This window comes from Erigeron canadensis, chromosome 2, assembly GCF_010389155.1.
Source record: "Erigeron canadensis isolate Cc75 chromosome 2, C_canadensis_v1, whole genome shotgun sequence".
NCBI classification, from domain to species: domain Eukaryota; kingdom Viridiplantae; phylum Streptophyta; class Magnoliopsida; order Asterales; family Asteraceae; genus Erigeron; species Erigeron canadensis.
Genome location: NC_057762.1, coordinates 31,038,611 through 31,057,572, shown reverse-complemented (window position 1 = coordinate 31,057,572; position 18,962 = coordinate 31,038,611). Strand labels below are relative to the sequence as shown.

General features: G+C 33.0%; 2 protein-coding genes and 1 pseudogene across 2 annotated transcripts; 2 read left to right on the top strand and 1 right to left on the bottom strand.

The window, feature by feature from the left end:
* The first annotated feature begins 626 nt into the window (after positions 1–626).
* Positions 627–3,711, top strand: LOC122587598 (rosmarinate synthase-like). The gene is made up of 2 exons (XM_043759775.1): positions 627–1,114; positions 2,634–3,711. Exons 1-2 carry the CDS (start codon positions 641–643, stop codon positions 3,522–3,524), a joined length of 1,365 nt encoding a protein of 454 aa, XP_043615710.1. The 5' UTR covers positions 627–640; the 3' UTR covers positions 3,525–3,711.
* Positions 3,712–5,156: 1,445 nt separating this feature from the next.
* On the top strand, positions 5,157–6,201 carry LOC122588072 (annotated as a pseudogene).
* A 1,024-nt stretch (positions 6,202–7,225) lies between these two features.
* Positions 7,226–15,576, bottom strand: LOC122590247 (chromatin assembly factor 1 subunit FAS1). The gene is made up of 12 exons (XM_043762578.1): positions 14,757–15,576; positions 13,827–13,926; positions 13,030–13,177; positions 12,809–12,932; positions 12,154–12,521; positions 11,427–11,720; positions 10,636–10,717; positions 10,258–10,395; positions 8,613–9,023; positions 8,076–8,213; positions 7,850–7,895; positions 7,226–7,574 (listed from the first exon to the last, which is right to left on the bottom strand). Exons 1-12 carry the CDS (start codon positions 15,183–15,185, stop codon positions 7,417–7,419), a joined length of 2,436 nt encoding a protein of 811 aa, XP_043618513.1. The 5' UTR covers positions 15,186–15,576; the 3' UTR covers positions 7,226–7,416.
* Between the last annotated feature and the right edge of the window lie 3,386 nt (positions 15,577–18,962).

The following is an 18,962-nucleotide window of genomic DNA, read 5'->3' as shown; positions in this document are numbered from 1 at the left end:
TGTGTGTATTCATCATCAATCTTCAAAATCTACTGTCGTACGTGTGTCATGATAGAGATATATGATAAAAGCATATATAGTTAAATGTATATACATTCGAGTGTAATAACTAATAACTGTCCAAAACTTTCGTAGTAAATTTCGCCCAAACAACTAAAGTTTCACGTACATAACGTAATACATAGTTATATACCTTTTATAAATAAAAAAAATGATTAATGTACCTAAATTTTAGGCCTAAAAGTATGGCTAAAAAAATATTAACACATGGCAAGATCAATGATAAAGATTAAAAAAAAATATGTCTTAGGTTCGAATTCTATTCTAGATAAATACATTTAATTTACTACATCAGTCAAAAAGAGACTCATCATCACAAATAACCCGAAAAAGCAAAACCTTCTTTATTAGTTATTTTAGCATATGCTTTAAAACTTTGATGTATAATATATAGACACTATAGAGAATACATACAACACGATAGTATAATTTATATAAAGTTGAATATATTTACTGCAACATATATATAGTTTTCCTGACCAAGGTAAAATGTGTCTTTTAATGTGAAACTAACCACCCTTATATAAAGGCAAGGCCATGGTCATAAACTCAACTCATTAAATCAAAATTATATCTCACAATGGGAACTCTCTATCAACCCCCTATCAAATCTTCTACTCCCAAAATAATTGAAGACCTCAAAGTAATCCTCCATGACACAGTCACTATCTTCCCACCTCAAGAAACCGAAAAACGTTCCATGTTCTTATCAAACATCGACCAAATCCTCACGTTTAACGTGGAAACGGTCCATTTCTTTGTGGCCAACCCTGAATTTCCACCAAATTTGGTGGCAGAAAAACTAAAAACCGCGCTAAGTAAGGCATTGGTGCCATATGATTTCTTGGCAGGAAGGTTGAAGTTTAACAACAACGAGTCACAACGGTTTGAGTTCGATTGCAATGGGGCTGGTGCTTTGTTTGTGGAGGGTTCGAGCGAGTTTGAGTTGGGTGAGATTGGTGACTTGGTTTATCCGAACCCCGGGTTTAGACAATTGGTTCAAAAGAGCTATGAAAATTTGGAAATGCATGATCGCCCTTTATGCATTTTACAGGTACTATACGTACATACATTATTGATCATATATTTTTTGCATCAGTTTAATTTGATTACTTTTGTTATAAACTTTTATCTATAATAATGAAATGATGATGACAATTAATACAAAAGGTATAAAACTCGGTTAAGAAAAGAAATAATTTAAAGATTAGTGGCGGAAAAATACATAAAGCTGATACCCAAAATGGGAAAAATACTAGATTTATTAGTCGACATTAACATGTCATAATATATTTGTTATATATCAACATGATGATGATGATGTTGATGCTTCTTAGCGAAATGGGTTAAATCATGATTTAAAAACGTACTTGAAATAAAACTTTGTAGTCCATATGCAATTAGGAGACAATTATTTTGGACTATATATGGTAAAGACATATGGTATTATGATTTGTTATTGAGAACGACATGGTGTCGCCAGCATCTACCAAACTCGATTTTGTAAATTAATTGCAGTCCTAATTGCAAAGCTCAAAAGTTAATTAATTGTTAAAAGAATGGATTTTATTAATAGTTTACCCTAAAATTCAGATGATAAACTTTTAGTATAAAAAATAAAAGTCTTTTATCCAGATTATTGACAAAGGATATACATTTTTAGTTTATTTTCTTTCTTTTTGTCCTATTATTATAATGTAATTTAGCTAGATAATTAATTAAGGACTTTTTAAACTAAGTTTCCGTACATGACAATCGTGTAAATTGCTGTCCATGTGGGAAGTTTCATGTGATATATACTTTTTAACAAAAATGTTTTTGGCAAAAAGTGGTACATATTTTCAGTAATCCTCTTTTAGAAAAAGCTTATTAGAAGAATAAATAATCGACGTGTGCTAACATCTTACATCATAGAATTAAGTTTCGGGTCCATTAAGGTTTTAAATGATGGTCACGATGAGAAAGGTACATAAACCGCAATATTAGCTAGGTGCATAAATGCATAGCCACCTGTCCCAATTAATTGGCTTTTGCCTTTTAAGTAACTTCACATGCATGTGCCAAGTGCCAACCAAACAGAGGTTACAGAATGAAAATCACAAAATATGTTTCAATGAATTTAACTAAACCAGTATATATGTCTCCTTTTCATTTTATAGCACCAATAAATTAAGTTATAATAAATAGCCAAATAGGTGTGTTTATATTTATGTGTACTACAGTTTCAAAAATCAAAATGTAGGTATTTGGGTCAAGTGACCCATAACTCGTAACGTATTTTAACTCGTATTCACATAATGTAACCCATGCTCGTTTTTAAATCACCAAGATGTCATACTTACCGATTTGACATATAAGTGTACTCTGAGAACCTTGTTACGGTTATATATTTAAGATAAAGTTTATGTAAGAAAGCCTGGCAAAATGGGCGGGTATGGGTAACGGGTTGAAACAGGTGTGGGTCCAAGTGGGTCATTTCAGGAATGTGAGTCAAACGGGTTCGTGTCAAAGAGGGATGGGTGCGGGTAACAATTCTTAAAATGCTAACAATTACTTGGTGTTTAATTATACAGCTGACATCCTTCAAGTGTGGTGGATTTGCACTTGGTGTAGCAACAAATCATGCCACTTTTGATGGCTTAAGCTTCAAAACATTTCTTGAAAATCTTGCTTCGTTGGCAGCTGACAAACCTCTAGCCACCATTCCTTGCAACGACCGCCACCTATTGGCTGCAAGAACACCGCCACAGATCCAATTCGACCACCCTGAACTCTTTAAAATCCCTAAAGGAATGGACATCCCAAACCCCACAGTCTTTGACTGCCCAAAAGGGGAACTTGACTTTAAAATTTTCAACTTGACCTCAGATGATATAGCCCATCTCAAAAATAAAGCCAAAGATGGACCTGGTGCAGCCAATGCGAAAGTCACTGGGTTCAATGTGGTTGCAGCCCATGTATGGCGGTGCAAAGCTTTGTCAGCAGAGCCAGAATATGACCCTGAAAGGGTGTCAACTGTTTTATATGCCGTGGACATACGTTCAAGGTTGAACCTGCCATCCTCATTAGCAGGCAATGCAGTTATTAGTGCTTATGCGTCTGCAAAATGCAAAGAAATTGAAGAGGGCCCTTTGTCAAAGCTAGTGGAAATGGTGACCGAAGGTAACAAGAGAATCACCGGTGACTATGTGAAGTCAGTGATTGACTGGGGAGTGGAGAATAAAGGGTTTCCAAATGGGGAGTTTATGATGTCATCATGGTGGCGGTTGGGGTTTGCGGATGTGGAGTACCCGTGGGGGAAACCGAGGTATAGTTGTCCGGTGGTTAATCATAGGAAAGATATAATATTACTCTTTCCGGATATTGTTGGTGCAGATAACAACAATGAAGTGAACGTGTTGGTGGCTTTGCCCGGCAAAGAAATGGAAAAATTTGAAGCCTTATTTCACAAGTTTTTGGCATGAACACTCGAGGGCTTGCATTATAGCTGGTCATATGAAGTGTTGCTGAAAAGTACTTAAGTTTGGTTTGAAGAATATATACAATATGTAATGTATGTAATGAAGTGTGATATGTCATTATATATCTCTATGCATAACTAGATAAACAAGCTAGAGTGTTGTATATGGTTAAAATTAAAAAGTTTATTTATGGGTGTCGCCTGTTATCTATTCCTTACAATCATGGATATATTGAATAAACTAAAATACATAAAATTTGTTATATAAGAGGTTTTTCTATCCATTATTAAGAACAGATTTAGATGGTTTGTTTTTACCATGCCATACGTAATAAAAGGTTTGTAGTGCATTTGGCTATAAAGTCAGATGCCATCAATTGTTTAAGAAAGGGAAGATGCCATGATATAATTTTGTTTTGCTTTTATCCGAGACTCATATTCATATCTTTGCCCACTGAAAGTGCTACTTACTGGCGAAGTTTCTAATTGTTTCTGGTAAAGTATTGGAATGGTATATACTTCAACTTTTTAATAATCAAACACTTTTCTGTCCTTGTTTCATCAGCTCACAAGCAAGACCCATACTTTGCAGAAAGCCATTTCAAAAATGCCCATTGGTTGGGTTTGTGTCTCCAAAAAAGGGTAAAATTCCCTAGAGGTCACAGGGGTTCAATTTTGATTCATTAAAAAAAGACACCCTAGTGGCTAGAGGCTTACCTGCTCTTACTCTAGGCTCTCAAAGCGAGTCAACTCGTGGGATTAGTCTGCTACGAGTAGGATATACATGATTACCAAAAAAAATCATTGCAAGAGCATTAAAGAAAACAGGTCTAATTGGATCCTCTAAAATAAGCTTGCTCCAAATTTCATCTCCAAATTGCAGAATGAGTTCGCCAAATTTAAAGTAATTGAAGAGCTATAAAACCAACCAATTTATGGGCCAAAAGATATTGGCTGATTTTTTGGACTCTGATTTGCATCTATGCCTTGCTAGACCAAAATTTTGTGCATTAAAGGTATCTAATTGAAACATTTTCTTTGTTGTCTCTCTATATATAGTTTGATCAATAAGCATTAGGAAGCCAAAATAATATATTCTCCTTTCCGTGACACTGATGGAGGTGGCAAAACGAGAGGGCTGGGTCGGTTTGGTCACGGGTTTGGGTTTAAATGAGTAGTTATTTGAGTACAGATGAAGATAGGCCAGGCCAGGGTTGATCCACAAACTTTTGTTTTTAGTTTTTAAAGTTCATAAGTACTAGTTTATGATGTGTTCAAAATGGTTACAAAAGCTATAGAAATATTATAATTCAAGTTTCTTACAAAGTGAATTTTCTATTTTAATGCATTAAGTTCACTTTGAAACCCATTTACCCATTTGGCATGTTCCAGCTTTAGCGAAAAAGTTATTGACCCGTTTGAGATAAAGTCAAAATTTACCCAAATCAACCTATTCATCAGTAAATGAGTTGAAAGTGTCCCCTCTACCCTCAGTTTTGCTTCTTTGAATTATTATTGTATATGCATCTGATCTATCATAAGCAAAATCTTCTACTCCCATAATAATTGAAGCCTCAAAGTAATCATCAATGACACAATCACTATCCTCCCACCTCAAGAAACCGAAAAACATTCTATGTTCTTATCAAACATTGACCAACTCCTCACTTTCAACATTAAAACGATCCATTTCTTTGTGGCCAATCCTGAATTCCCACCAAAATTGGTCGCAGAAAAGCTAAAAGCCGCGCTATGTAAGGCATTGGTGCCATATGATTACTTGGCAGAAAATCCTGCTTCGTTGGCTGCTAACAAACCTCTAGCCACCATTCCATGCAACGACCGACACCTATTGGCTGCAAGAACACCACCACAAGTCCAATTCGACCACCCTGAACTCCTTAAAATCCCAAAACGAATGGACATGCCAAACCCAAGTATTTTTGACCGTGTAGAAGAGCAACTTGACTTCAAAATTTTCAATCTGACCTCAGATGATATAATCCATCTCAAAATTAAAGCCAAAGATGGACCTGGTGCAGCCAATACGAAAATCACTGGGTTCAATATGGTTGCAGCCCATGTATGGCGGTGCAAAGCTTTGTCAGTAGAGCCCGAATATGACCCTGAGAGGGTGTCAACTTTTGTATATGTCGTGGACCTATGGTCAAGCTTGAACCTGCCATCATCATTCGCAGGCAATGCAGTTAAAAGTGCTTACCGACAACAAAGTGCAAAGAGATTGAAGAGGCCCCTTTGTCAAAGCAATGGTGACCGAAGGTAACAAGAGAATCACCAATGACTATGTGAAGTCGGTGATTGACTGTTTAGGGGAGAATAAAGTGTTTCCAAATGGGGAGTTTATGTTGTCATCATGGTGGCGGTTGAGGTTTGCTGATGTGGAGTACCCGTGGGGGAAACCGAGGTATAGTTGTCCAGTGTTTAATCCTAGGAAAGATATAATATTAGTCTTTCCGGATATTGTTGGTGCTAATAATAACAATGAAGTGAACGTGTTGGTGGCTTTGCCAGGCAAAGAAACGGAAAAATTTGAGCCTTATTTCACAAGTTTTTGGCATGAACACTGGAAGCTTGCATCATATATTTGGTCATATGAAGTGTTAGCTGAAAAGTACCTAACTTTTGAAGCATATATACATTATGTAATGTATGTATTGAAGTGTGAGATATGTCATTATATATCTTAATGCTTAGCTAGGTAAACAGAATGTTGAAGAGAATGTTGAATATGGTTAAAATTCAGATGTTTGATTATCGATGTCAGGGCTATTTCTTGCAATCACGCTTGTAAGCTGAAATACATAAAATTTGCTCTATAGAAGGTTTTTCTATCCACTGTTAACAGAGTTAGATGGTATCATTCAAGATCATATCCTCGAACTAAAAGACCCAGCTTTTGTATTTACCATGCAAAATCCCACTAAAAAATCTACCTAAGGTTTTGAAGTGCTTTTGGCAATAAAACAAGACCCCAATTCTATAAGAATATTTATTTACAAAACTAAAATCCTGAAAACTAAAACGATTGTTTTACAAAAAAACATTTACCAAAAGTTTCACCCAAATACAGCTACATACTTTGCCCATTTTAGTTGCGCCATTTGGTAGTGCACAACTAATAATCACTACTAAATGTTGGAGATTTATAATAAAATACGAACAGTTGCAGATATATGTTTAATCTCTAAAGGCGCGAAACTTTAAGATAAAATCAATTCGATAGTTCACCCTAAATTACTCATTCAGATGGTTCACCCTAAATTACTCAATCGGATACAATCAAAGATTCAAAATGTTGTGTAGGTGCTTGAGAGCGTGAAGAACCAGAGAGAAATTATGACCTGAGAATTGTTATGAACAAGATGAATGGTTTTGGGCCCATTAAAAGGAAGTTAATTTCATGGGTATCACCTCATGAATTTTGATCCCTAAGGCCTTTTATGCAGTTAATTTTGTGATTGTTGATGGCAGTTCAGGCGAGGGCTGCCACCCCTTGCACCCCGCTCACATGGGCATTACCCCTAAAATCATAATAAATTCACATAAGTGTGCATTCCACACCACCACACTTATATGATGTCTTAGCATGACTAAACTGGTCAAACAAGTTAATCCAATTACACTAAAGTATTCCAACACTAAAGATTGTGCACAAATCTTAAATGCAAAGTACACAGCAAAGATAAAACATAACACCAAACGAATGAACGATATTATAGTCCACGAAACCAAAAAATGATTTAGCCCACGAGTACAAGACTAGAACTTTTTACATGAGATGGCCAAAAAGGATCATGGTCATATGAAGATACTCATAAGGTCATAATCCATATGGCCAAGTAACCAAAAAAACATAAAAAGGTGAATACAGAAGACTAACTATTATATGTATTGCTCTGCATTTCAACAGCTGGTGAGACTTTTTCCATTGACAGTGGAGACACCTGATTCGGGTTTGTTGTTTTTCCAGTGGGCGGCATACACCTTTTTGAAAAGAAGGCAGCTATAGATTTGGTCCCTCTAGAAGTTTTTTCTGTTGATGTAATGAAAAAAAAAGTTAGAGAATAAAAACTAGAGGTCATCATTTACTTGTAGACAAGTTGCAAATAAGTGAAAGTCACCCAAATATATTTTAGTATAGAAGTATATACCCCTGAATCATAATACTCACGAGCTTGGACTGTTAGTAAAGAAATCATTTTTGTGAACATACTTGATATGCAATTTATCTTTAAAAAATGTCAGACGTTCTTAGACAATAGTGGTGCAGGCTAACTCGACCAAAGATGGCACATGACAAGCAAGTACCTGGTGAATGTGATAAGCCGTATTTTTCAAGAATATCTTTCTTGACCTGCAAAATAAAATTGAAATCATTATTTATCATCTTGACTCCAACAACATATTAATAAGCAATTTTCAAGTCCCAAGTTTTTGCCAAGCCTACAGTTAACATTAAAACAAGTGGCATTCTAAAACTCAATTTAATACTTCACTGAAGCTTAAGCATGAATAAAATACAATTGTTACATACCTGCCAGCGGTTGTCTGCAAATACAGATATCTCACGCACTTTATTTCCCAAATGAGTTTTTAGAATATTTGGGAACTTCAAACGCAATGATTCCACCACTTTGTTAATTCCATGTGGGCATGACTGAATGACAGAAACCTGAAATGTTGTTTCCAACTTTCCATTAAAAACAGTAAAGAACTTTCTGTATTAACACAGTTTATAACAAATGGTTTGAGCCAAAGGTGGTGACATCAATCCAATGATTAATGATTCTGGAAGTTGATTAAGTTTAACAAAAGAAATAGCTTAAAAAAACAATTAAGAGGGAAAAAATGTATATTACTGCAGTTATTAAAATTTTTGTAAAAGTTCTTTTCTTGAATGATATATAACACAGATGAATGTAATATCTAAATCAACCCAACCCAGAGACCCAGACCAGTCAATTTAGACAGATAGCAAAAGCTACCCGTATTAATTTTTCATCAGTCATCCAACCTGTTCAACCTATTCATTTGGCTCCTTCAGTTTAAAATTTAGAGTCTTTGCACTTACAATTTCAGGTAAATCTGAATCTGAGATTGCATTGCCACTTGTTGCCAGCACAACACTGCTTTTGCTGCTAGACGGGCAGTCGTCTTGTACTTCTTCTTGCTTATCATCACCAGTTAATATCTCAATGGCTGGGCCCACAGGGAAAGCACGGAGGCTCAGAGCTTGCAAGCATATTTGTTCACTTTCTGATGTATCTTGATTTGATAGTGTTTTTGACTTCAATTTTTCATGCATTAAATTTGAAATTACAAATGGCCTGTTTTTCCGAAGAGCATGTTCAGTCAAAGTATTAAGATGCTTAAGCTGTCTAAAGATTATAGAAAGCTCTTCAGCTTCTAGATGGGCACAAGTAGGTGAGCTCCTGGCATCCTCAACCAAATCACTGTGATCAATTCTCTCAACTTCAACACCCTGCAGTAATTTTTTTAGAACAGCATAAAATTACTATAAGGGTGAACTAGCAAGACACTAGTCGCCAAAAGTACAAAGAAAAGTACAATTACAAATGCAATCTCGAAAAGAAACTAATACAACGTTTTCTAGACCCTTCCCAAGACATTAACTGCGAGGCCTATAAAATGAGTGAAAAAACTCGTGCCATTTACCCAAAGGAGACACGAGAAAAACTCCCAACCAAACAAGGGACAAGCCACCAATTTTCACCTCGTGTTATTGATATAGACCCAACCATGTCTCAGGGACCTAAACTCAAAATACAAGCATCAAGCTGCAGTAATGAGCATTCATTTATTTAATACGAGTATTATCATATAAACTTTATTTCTTAGCAACATAAATTTAGTCTGCTACTATGTAACAAAGTAATGTTTCAACTTTTACTTCTGTTTAATGATAGATGAGTAAATTAACTTTCTTGGGTTAGCTTAATTGTTCAATTTTCTTCTTAGTAGACTTCAATCTCTTCTGTAGACATCACCAAAAATGCATACAGGAGTCACTTTGGCCATGTATAGCTAAATTTAAGGGGAACAACTTAATCAACCATTAAGAGTAGAATATTCCATCAGTAATTAAAGGACATAATAGTCATTCTAAATGCAATATGGGTGTGCTTGGTTTGAGAGCTTTGGAACAGAGGTACAGGTACGAAAGGGATTTGTAAATGTTTGTTTAAAAAAATAATGGGTATGTAAAACGGTATGTAAAACCCCTTGAAACAGAACTTTGTATAAACTGACCAAGTTGGTGGCTTCTGTAAAACCCATACCTTTCTCTCAGAAACTCGGTGTTTTTATTCTCTCTCATACTTTTTTTTTATTAACTGAAAAATAATCAACTTCACACTGATGTGTCTTTTGGGAAAAAACAATAATTAAATTTGATGTGGACCCATTAAGAAAGATATCAAATGTTATTGCATTTAAAATCACATAAGTAAACAATGACAATCACAAAAATGGAAGGAATGAAAGAGGTGTGAGGTATCTCTAACTAAATCAATAATTACCATCCATATCAGTTACCAAATGGCAAAAGCAATCCATGGAATATACCACATGTAAAACAGAACTCTCTGGTTCAATTATATGACATAACAAAATCAACTGTTAGAAATCTAGATAATGTTGCTACATGAAATTAACAAGTAAAATGAAATCAAAAGGGTTGCAAATGACAAAAATACCTCATTTTCTGAAAGATACCCATCAGGTACAAAAAACCCATCTTCACTTTCATCCTCATCGTCAGCTTTTGTTACATTTTCCTCCATACTTTCTTCTTCTTCCTTGTCACAATCTGATAAGCTTTCACCAGGATCCTCCTATGTCATTTATATTTAATTTAAACAATATATTTAACATCAGTAAAAGTCACATAAAAACAAAACAAAGATTATAAGTTAGAACAAATGTAAACAAACTATTTGTAAAAATAATTTTAAAAAATCCACAAAAATGCTTATAGCTATTTTTAAATCACTAAAGTTCTTTGTATATTTAAACCTTGCATGTTTTGAAAAGTGTCACAATGTTGTAACAGCATAAGCCAAAGAAATACATACCTCTTCCCATTCCTCATCACTGTCAATCTCATAATCTAGATCTGGGTCCTTGACAAGAGGACGACGAGGACGAACAACTCCACTGAAAAAAATTAAATGCAAAACCATAGACAATCAGCTCTCAGATATGACTTTATTTTGACATCTTTTCACAAACAATTACAATCTTTAACCTCTAAATCCCTAGAAATCAGAACTTCAAGGTTTATACATCAATACAATGTTTTTAGTACTTATGTAATATCAAGGATTATTTTTAAAGATAGTATTGATTAACAAATTGCAAGGGAAATATTGAATACTTCAAACTATATTAGAACTTCAGCCTATTATAAAGAGCTGGATGTAGCAGATGATTATACTCATCTGAAAGAAGTAAAACAAAATTTAAGCATTAACCAAGAAATAAAAAATTGAAGACATAGGTTTCCACTTTAAACAAACTTTGACATTCAAAGCCAAGATGTGCATTGTTTATATGTACCTTTTACATGCTGGCTACTTTGAGGGCGGAAAAGAGTGTGGCTCTAAAATACAAAGAGAGATACACCAGGGAAATTGGAAATTCTATAAACTAAATCAGGTTTTTACTTCTAAATCTTTATGATTCATCCCGGCCAAAAAAAAAAAGTTCAATAAAAATCATACAGGCCAATACAAATAAAAGATACTATCTACAACGGCACAACGCAGATACCAGGTATATCAAATATAAATATATACTTTAAAAGCATGTAATGCAGAGATTGGGCAATCAATAGATAGAGATTACTACAAAAACCATAATATACCTTTTCCTGGGCCAATAACCATAAAATGCAGGTCTGTGGCTCTTATCAAACTGCAGCAACTGTGTATGCCGAGCCACCTTCTGGCTACCTAAAAGAGAACTGTCTGGGTCTGTATGAGAATATCGGCAAGAGTCAGCCCAGATGTCGTCAAATTTCTCCACACTTGGATCCTCGTCACCCTTACTAGTAAGCTTAAGCTCCTTGACAACGACTGTCTTTGGGGTTCGCCGCATGCCCCAATGTCGTTTTCTATTACTACAGTGACCCAATTGATGCCAAGAGTCCAAATGTACTCTAAAAATGAACAAAATCCATATCAAGATTGAATTAAGTGGGTGAAGGGGGTAATTTCAACCAAAAATTTTATTAATGAGTGAACTTGTTATAAATTATCTCTAACAAGTAAATCAGAAAAAAAAATATACAAGTAAAATGGTTAAACAGGTCAAACAGCATCCAACAAGTATTGATAATGTATGAAGTCTCCAAAATAATGTAATTCAAAAACTTCAGATTGGCATTGAGGGATAGTTTTGATAAAGCATACTTGACGACAACTTATTAAGAAACTTTTTTGGAGAAGTATTTGTGTTGACCCATTCAACCACGTTCCAACCCTCACTAAAGCTTACATGCTTTGACCCATTACCCAGCCCACCTAACCTGCAAACTTTACCACCATGAGTTAATGACAACAAAAAGAGTATAAATATAGAAAATGGCATACTTCCATAACTCCGTTGCATTGAACTCTTCTTTTAATGAAAGAGCCTTGTCCATTGACTGGGTAACTGATTCAGGTTCAGATACCCTTTGCTCAGATAAAATTCCAGTAGCAGATGGCTTAATAGTTGACTTGTCACCCTGCAAAGGTGAACTACTTTTGCTTTTTATAATGAATCGCTCCAAGATTGATGCTTGTTTTTGCAAAGCCAGTTGTTTTTTATGTTCAGCTTCTTCTTTCTCGCGGCGCCGCTGTTCTTTCTCTGCTTTTTCTGCTTCCTCTTGTTGCTTCTTTAGCTGTTTTTTCATTTCAATATCACGGCGTTTTTCCTCTTTTTCTGCCTCATCTTGCAAACGCTTTTGCTCCTTTTCCTGCAGTCAGATTGCAAGGTCAAAATACTAATATACCAAAAGTTATGATCAACCATGGATCAGAAAACAATCTCATGAAGAGTTTACATGTACACAAATATTCACTTGTAAACTATGAGAAGTTTACATGACAACTATCTTCACAATCACTACTTTTAGAACATTGATCGCAGGTGCACAAAATATTCTCTTGTTAATTAAATAAGTAGGTAATCTATATGACCCATAGCAGATTAAACACAATTAATAACTCTGGTACATTCGTATTTGCTAAAATAAAATCTTACATGATGCAACTTTTCCTTCATCAGTTCCCGCTCCATTCTCACTTTCTCTTTCTCAGCTTCACGTTTGTTTTTCTCCAATTGTTTCACCACTAGCTTTTGTTCTTGCTTCACCTCTTTCTCAGCACTTTAAGCATAAAAGTAAAGATAGAAGCTTTCAGTCTTTCACAATATAGCATCATTGAATAATATAATATTGTATCAACATCACCATAAATACTTACACATCAGAGCCATTTTTCTGTTGCAACTTTTCAGCTAACGAACGTATTTCTGCTTCACTCAACACTTTACTAAGCCTTTCAGACGCTTTCATTACCTTCTGCCCCACATTTGAGGCGCTCTCGGGATTCATTAGTTCATTTATAACCGCTGAAATAAATTAATACAAAGATTTTTATTTCGGTTGGTCAATCGGGTGGGAAACAGGTCAGAACAATTTTTACATGTTGAAGCAGGCTGTATTGTTTGAATGTTAACTACTTAATACATACGCGTCACTTACTTCCTTTAAAAGATAGCTAATGTGTAAGAAATGATTACACAAAAAAAACAAAACTCTTAGAGCAATAATCTAAATTGCATACAAGCAATTTAAAAGGTTTTATGCTAAACTAAAAACAGATGGTTCTCAAATTTGACAAATTTCATCCACATCTGGATTCTTTATTTTCCCCTTTTGAAAATATATTTTTACCTTGGATCAGCCAATTCAAAAGTAAATGGGCCCAAATGCTACCTCTAATGTTAGCTTATCTTCCTCAAACATATACAAAGAAACAACAAATGACACACCGGACAATAGACTGAGCAGCATAGACGCGTCTTAAAAATTTATCAAATAATTTTTATCATTCTTTATTTAACAAGAAAACAAAGACCGATATGGCAACTTATGTTATTGTTCTAAAAAAATAGTCATTAGAAATAATGTGTTGCTTCCTTCCATGCCATAATCTCTATATGCTGTTAAATATTGCATAGTGATTAACCACTGTAATAATAATGATCTAGCACTAACCAGAAACCGCAGTAATTCTTTCATGGATCTTTTTGCGGCAAGTCCGTCGAATTTTAATTGCACCCCGCAAGAACTTTGGAAGTAATTTCACATCTCTTGTCTACAAAATTAATGTTGACCAGAAAATTTAGACCAGTTGGAAAGAAGAAACAAAGAAAAGGCAAAATCAAATAAAATTACAAGTTATGACCACAATTAAATCATATGCATGCAATCAAAGAACAAGCTGAGTGCAAGTTTATGACAAAACCTAAAATCCAGCATATCGCATTCTGAAGTAAATAAGAAATCTAAAAAAACTAAAAATAACAAATGTAAGAACTTATATAATTAAATAATTTGCAAATTTATACCATTCATATATTCCGGATAGCACTCAAACCAAGCAACAAAACTAACCCAACTCTACTACCATTGAATCTTAGCTTCAAATTATCAATAAACATACTCAAAATCAAAACTGCTTGATTCAATACAAACTAAAATGACCAATATACATTTAATACAAAATACTTAAAATGACAAATACTTTAACTAATTCAAAATGCACATTTAACGCTCTTCAAATATTTATATATAAGGCACTCAAAATAACTCGCATTAAGCCACCAAACAAATTGCATTCCAAAAACACAACTTCATCACCATATGATCCATCATTTTACTCGAATATATCAATCATAGTAACATTGATTAAATTAACTACATATGTAAACATATTACATATATATATATGAGGCACTTAAGATCACTCACATTAAGCAACCAAATATTTCATTCCAAAAACAATACTTTATCAACAAATAATCCATCAAAATACCAAAAACCAATCACATTAGTACTAACTAATTAACTATATATGTAAACAAAAGACATATATGTATATGTACAATTAATGTACATGTAAATAAAGTATATATATGTATATACCTCCCAGCACCAAAGACAAGAAGGGGAATCATCTTCCAAAACATCAGCATTCAAATTCTGAACACCATAAAAACACCTCTGACCAACAAGAATCACACTACTCTTCACACTAGCAACTGTCATTTCCCCATTTTTCTCTTTCACCTTGTCGAAAATCGACTCGACTAGTTTCGATAAAGGAAGATTACTTTCTTCCAATAAACAAGCAATAATCGAATTACTCGACACATTTCCTTTCCCCAAACCAGCATCTTGATCACTGATAAACCCTTTTCCATTAAACCCTTCATTATAATATTTAATTAATCCATCAATTTCTTCATTTAAAACCCTAATTTTTTCCTCTTTTTCTTTCTCACTCATTGTAAACTCACTTCTTTTTCTCTTCATTGACTTCTTTACTGCATCTATTACCATCGGATCCCCCATTTTCAAAAACCCTAATTTTTCAAAAATCAACAAACTTTAGTCAAATTCGATCTTAACACCGCTTAAATCTAGTGATTTCGGATCCAAATTCAGGGAAAAAACAAAACTTTTTTGTAAAATTGGAAGGCAAAAAAAACCCTAGTTTTTTCAAAACCCTAATTTGTTCAGAAATTGATGAAATTGAAATGTGAAGATGAACATGCACAGTATCAATTACGTAAAATCAGATGAAAATAATGTAATTATATAGGTGAAATTAGGGTTTTAATTGGGGGAAATGAGAGGAGATTAATGGGACAGATGTGAAGTGTGTTTGTTTGATTTTAGTTAAGCGGTGGATTCGAATACATACAGTGGTTGTGTGTGTGTGTGTGTGTGTGAGGGTGTATCAGTGTGTGTGTTTTTTAAGTGGGGGAAATATAAATTTTTTTTAGGGTGATTGATTTTGATGATTTTCCCGCGTGAGGAAAAAAGGAAAATAGAAAATTGGGTGGGAAATAGATATGTGTTTGCCGCTTCGTGTTTTGGATTTCGAGGTTGGCTGCCTCCGTGTCTTGTCTTGGGTATCCGTTTTATGAAAATGGGTATATGGGTAATTTATTCAATTCATTATTCGTAGTAAATAATTGTCTTTACATGCATTAAAAAAAAAAATCACCTCATTATCCAAATTTTATTGCGATTAAACCAAATTAGCCAAGTTTTTTTGAATTTTCACAAAATAACCAACGTAATCGCAATAAACTGATAAAATCACAACGATAACTTCAAAATCGCAACGAGATTCTGATGATCTCGTAGAGATTTCGCAGGAGAATCGCATTCTCAAGATCTCGTTTCGATTCTTAGAATCTCATTGCGATTCTTCATAATCTCATTGCGATTCCGTTAATCTTATTGTGATTTGATGTTCCCATTGCGGTTTTATCAGTTTATTGCAATTTTGTTGGCTATTTTATGAAAAACCAAAAAAATTTTGCTAATTTGATATAATCGCTGTGAAATATGGCTAATGACCAATGTTTTAAATACCGGCCGGTATTACCGGTACCGGATACCACACCGGTATTTTAAGTCCGGTATTTTCACTATTCAATACCGGCCGGTATTTCCGGTATTCCCGGTATTTTCCGGTATTACCATACCGGTATTTACGATATTTTCAAAAAATAAATTTTGATTTTTTTAAAAAATTATTTTTATGATACTTTAATGTTATTTTTTGTTACTTGTGAACTTTAAAACCTATATTTTGTTATGAAATACATATTTGGTATTATTTTTGAGTAAATTATAATTGCATTTTGACTATTTTTGTTATATTGTAATAAGTTTTGTAAGATTTTTACACAAAAAAATATAATAAATTAAAAATAGTCGTACCGGCCGGTATTTCCGGTATTACCGATAATACCGGAAAAATTTTCCACGTCGGTATAACTAAAATACCGGTTTTTAAAACATTGCTAATGACGTGATTTTCTCTTAAAAAAATAACACTTATATGAATTATTTATGATTTAAAAAGTACATATGTTTTAAGTTTTATTGACGTTGTTATTTTTTATGTCATCTAAATTATTTTTAAAAAATGATCAATTGTTTTAAATTACTCGGAATAATCTAAAGATTTTCTAACCATATAATCATAGCATGGTATAATCAGAAGGGAATATTAATTCTTCTAATTAAATAGCATGAAAATCCTTCTAACCATTAGATGATGACATGTGTAAAAATCAGGAGGGTAAGATTATAAAATAAAAATAAAAAACGCGGATACCACATGTCACTTTCTTATAGTTTTATAAAGATTTTTAGGCTAACTTTTAAATTGATGACGTAGCAAATGAGGTGTCACATGAGCACTAAAAAATACAGGTTTAAATATCAATATATCTAAAAAAATATTAAAATTACTAGAAAATGTCACCTAAACAAAAAGCTTAGTTGACACAAAAAGAAAAGCGTCACGTTATAAGTAAGACTCTAATGGCTTGCATGGTTTGAAAAGTGGATGCTTCCATATATATATATATATATATATATATTTTACAACGCAACAATTGATCATGATAGTTCGTACCCAAAACAACTATATACAAAACTCGAAATAAAAATTTAGATGTAAAATACCTAGTACATACAAAGCAACAAATGATAAAGGCAATCCCACAAAATACAGAGGAGGGCTAGAAGCATAAATAAATTATACGAGTATTAAATTTATGTAAAATAGACATATTAGTGGAGAAAATGAGAATAATACCTGATAAAAATATTATTGCTAGTGTTGTTATGTCAGTTGTAGAAGAGGACGTGGAATCATGGATATATAATGTAACCTACTATAGATACACTCGTTTTCTAAAGGAACTCCCTATTACTTATATTATCAATCAAAGTTTTAATTTATTTCATCTTTTAATACAATTAAACATTAACATTTAATAACTCAAATTAATTGTAATTAATTTTTACAGTAAATGACAGTGGGTTTATATATATGTTTACATTAATAAATCAACCAATTCATTCACAAGTTATCAAAATTTAATTATATATGTGTTATATTATCAGGAGTTATATGTTTTATTATTGTTAGGTTTTTAAATTAATTGTTACGTCGTATATTGTTACACATCTATTATTATTAAATATATTTACTTTTTTTTATAATAAAGTATAATGTTTATCGCTAACTTTTTGCTAATCTTTATTTTCCTTTACAGCTAATTGGAGTGTTCATTTTTGGTATATTTGGCAAAAGTAGTTGTAGCTCATAATTGTAGCTTTTAGTTTGAGTTGTAAGCTGTAACTTTTAAGCAAAGGTGTTAGATAGAGCTTTAATTTTTTTTAAAAGTGTTTGGTATGGTAGTTGTAGTTGCAACTTCAAGAGTTATTTATGTAACTTTTAAAGACTAAAAGCTTCATCGAAAAGCTAAGCTCCTGAAACGCTATTTCAAACGTTTCATTTTAGAGCTTTTTATTTCAATTAAAAAGCTAAAACTAGTTGCATCTAAACAAAACTTTTAACATTTTAGAGCTTTTAATTTAAAATAAAAAGTTAAAACTCTTAAAAAGCTATTAAAAAGCTTGTTTCAAACATAACCTTTGTTAGCTCATTAGAAGCTTATCGGTGAGAGAGTTTTTCTTGATATAAATGATTAGATATATTTTTAATGTCATCATATTAGTTATTTTTATTAGAATATATCTTCATTAATTATGTTATTTTTGAACTTTTAAATAATAAATAAAATTTTTTTGTTGTCAATAATATTTAACAACAATTTATAAAGATAAATAAATATAAATAAATTTGATTAAAAGATATAACTGTATTAGTAAAAATACATTTAATGTAGTAGATAGATGATAAATGACATGGTTAAATAAACACATCTAAGAGATATTTAATGATACAATTAATTAATTAATGATTATATAGGTGTATCCTTAGCATATATAAGGTAACTTTAGACACCCCTATATAATATAATAAAGATAAAGATGTAATTGTAGATAAAATTTGGTTGTTAGGAGTTGGAGTCCTTTTCAATCACTTCGAGGAAACAAAAAGGCATACAACTTCCCACTCTTCCCTCATCTCTTTTCATTTCCTTTCCATCATTTAAAAAAAAAAAAAACTTAACAATACATTTTTAATATTTCCCTCATTAATTTTTTCCTTTCTCTTTAAAAAAATAAACTAAAGAATATAGCGTTATAATCTAACTAAAGATGGTCTATAAAACTTTGACGAGATGACTCAAA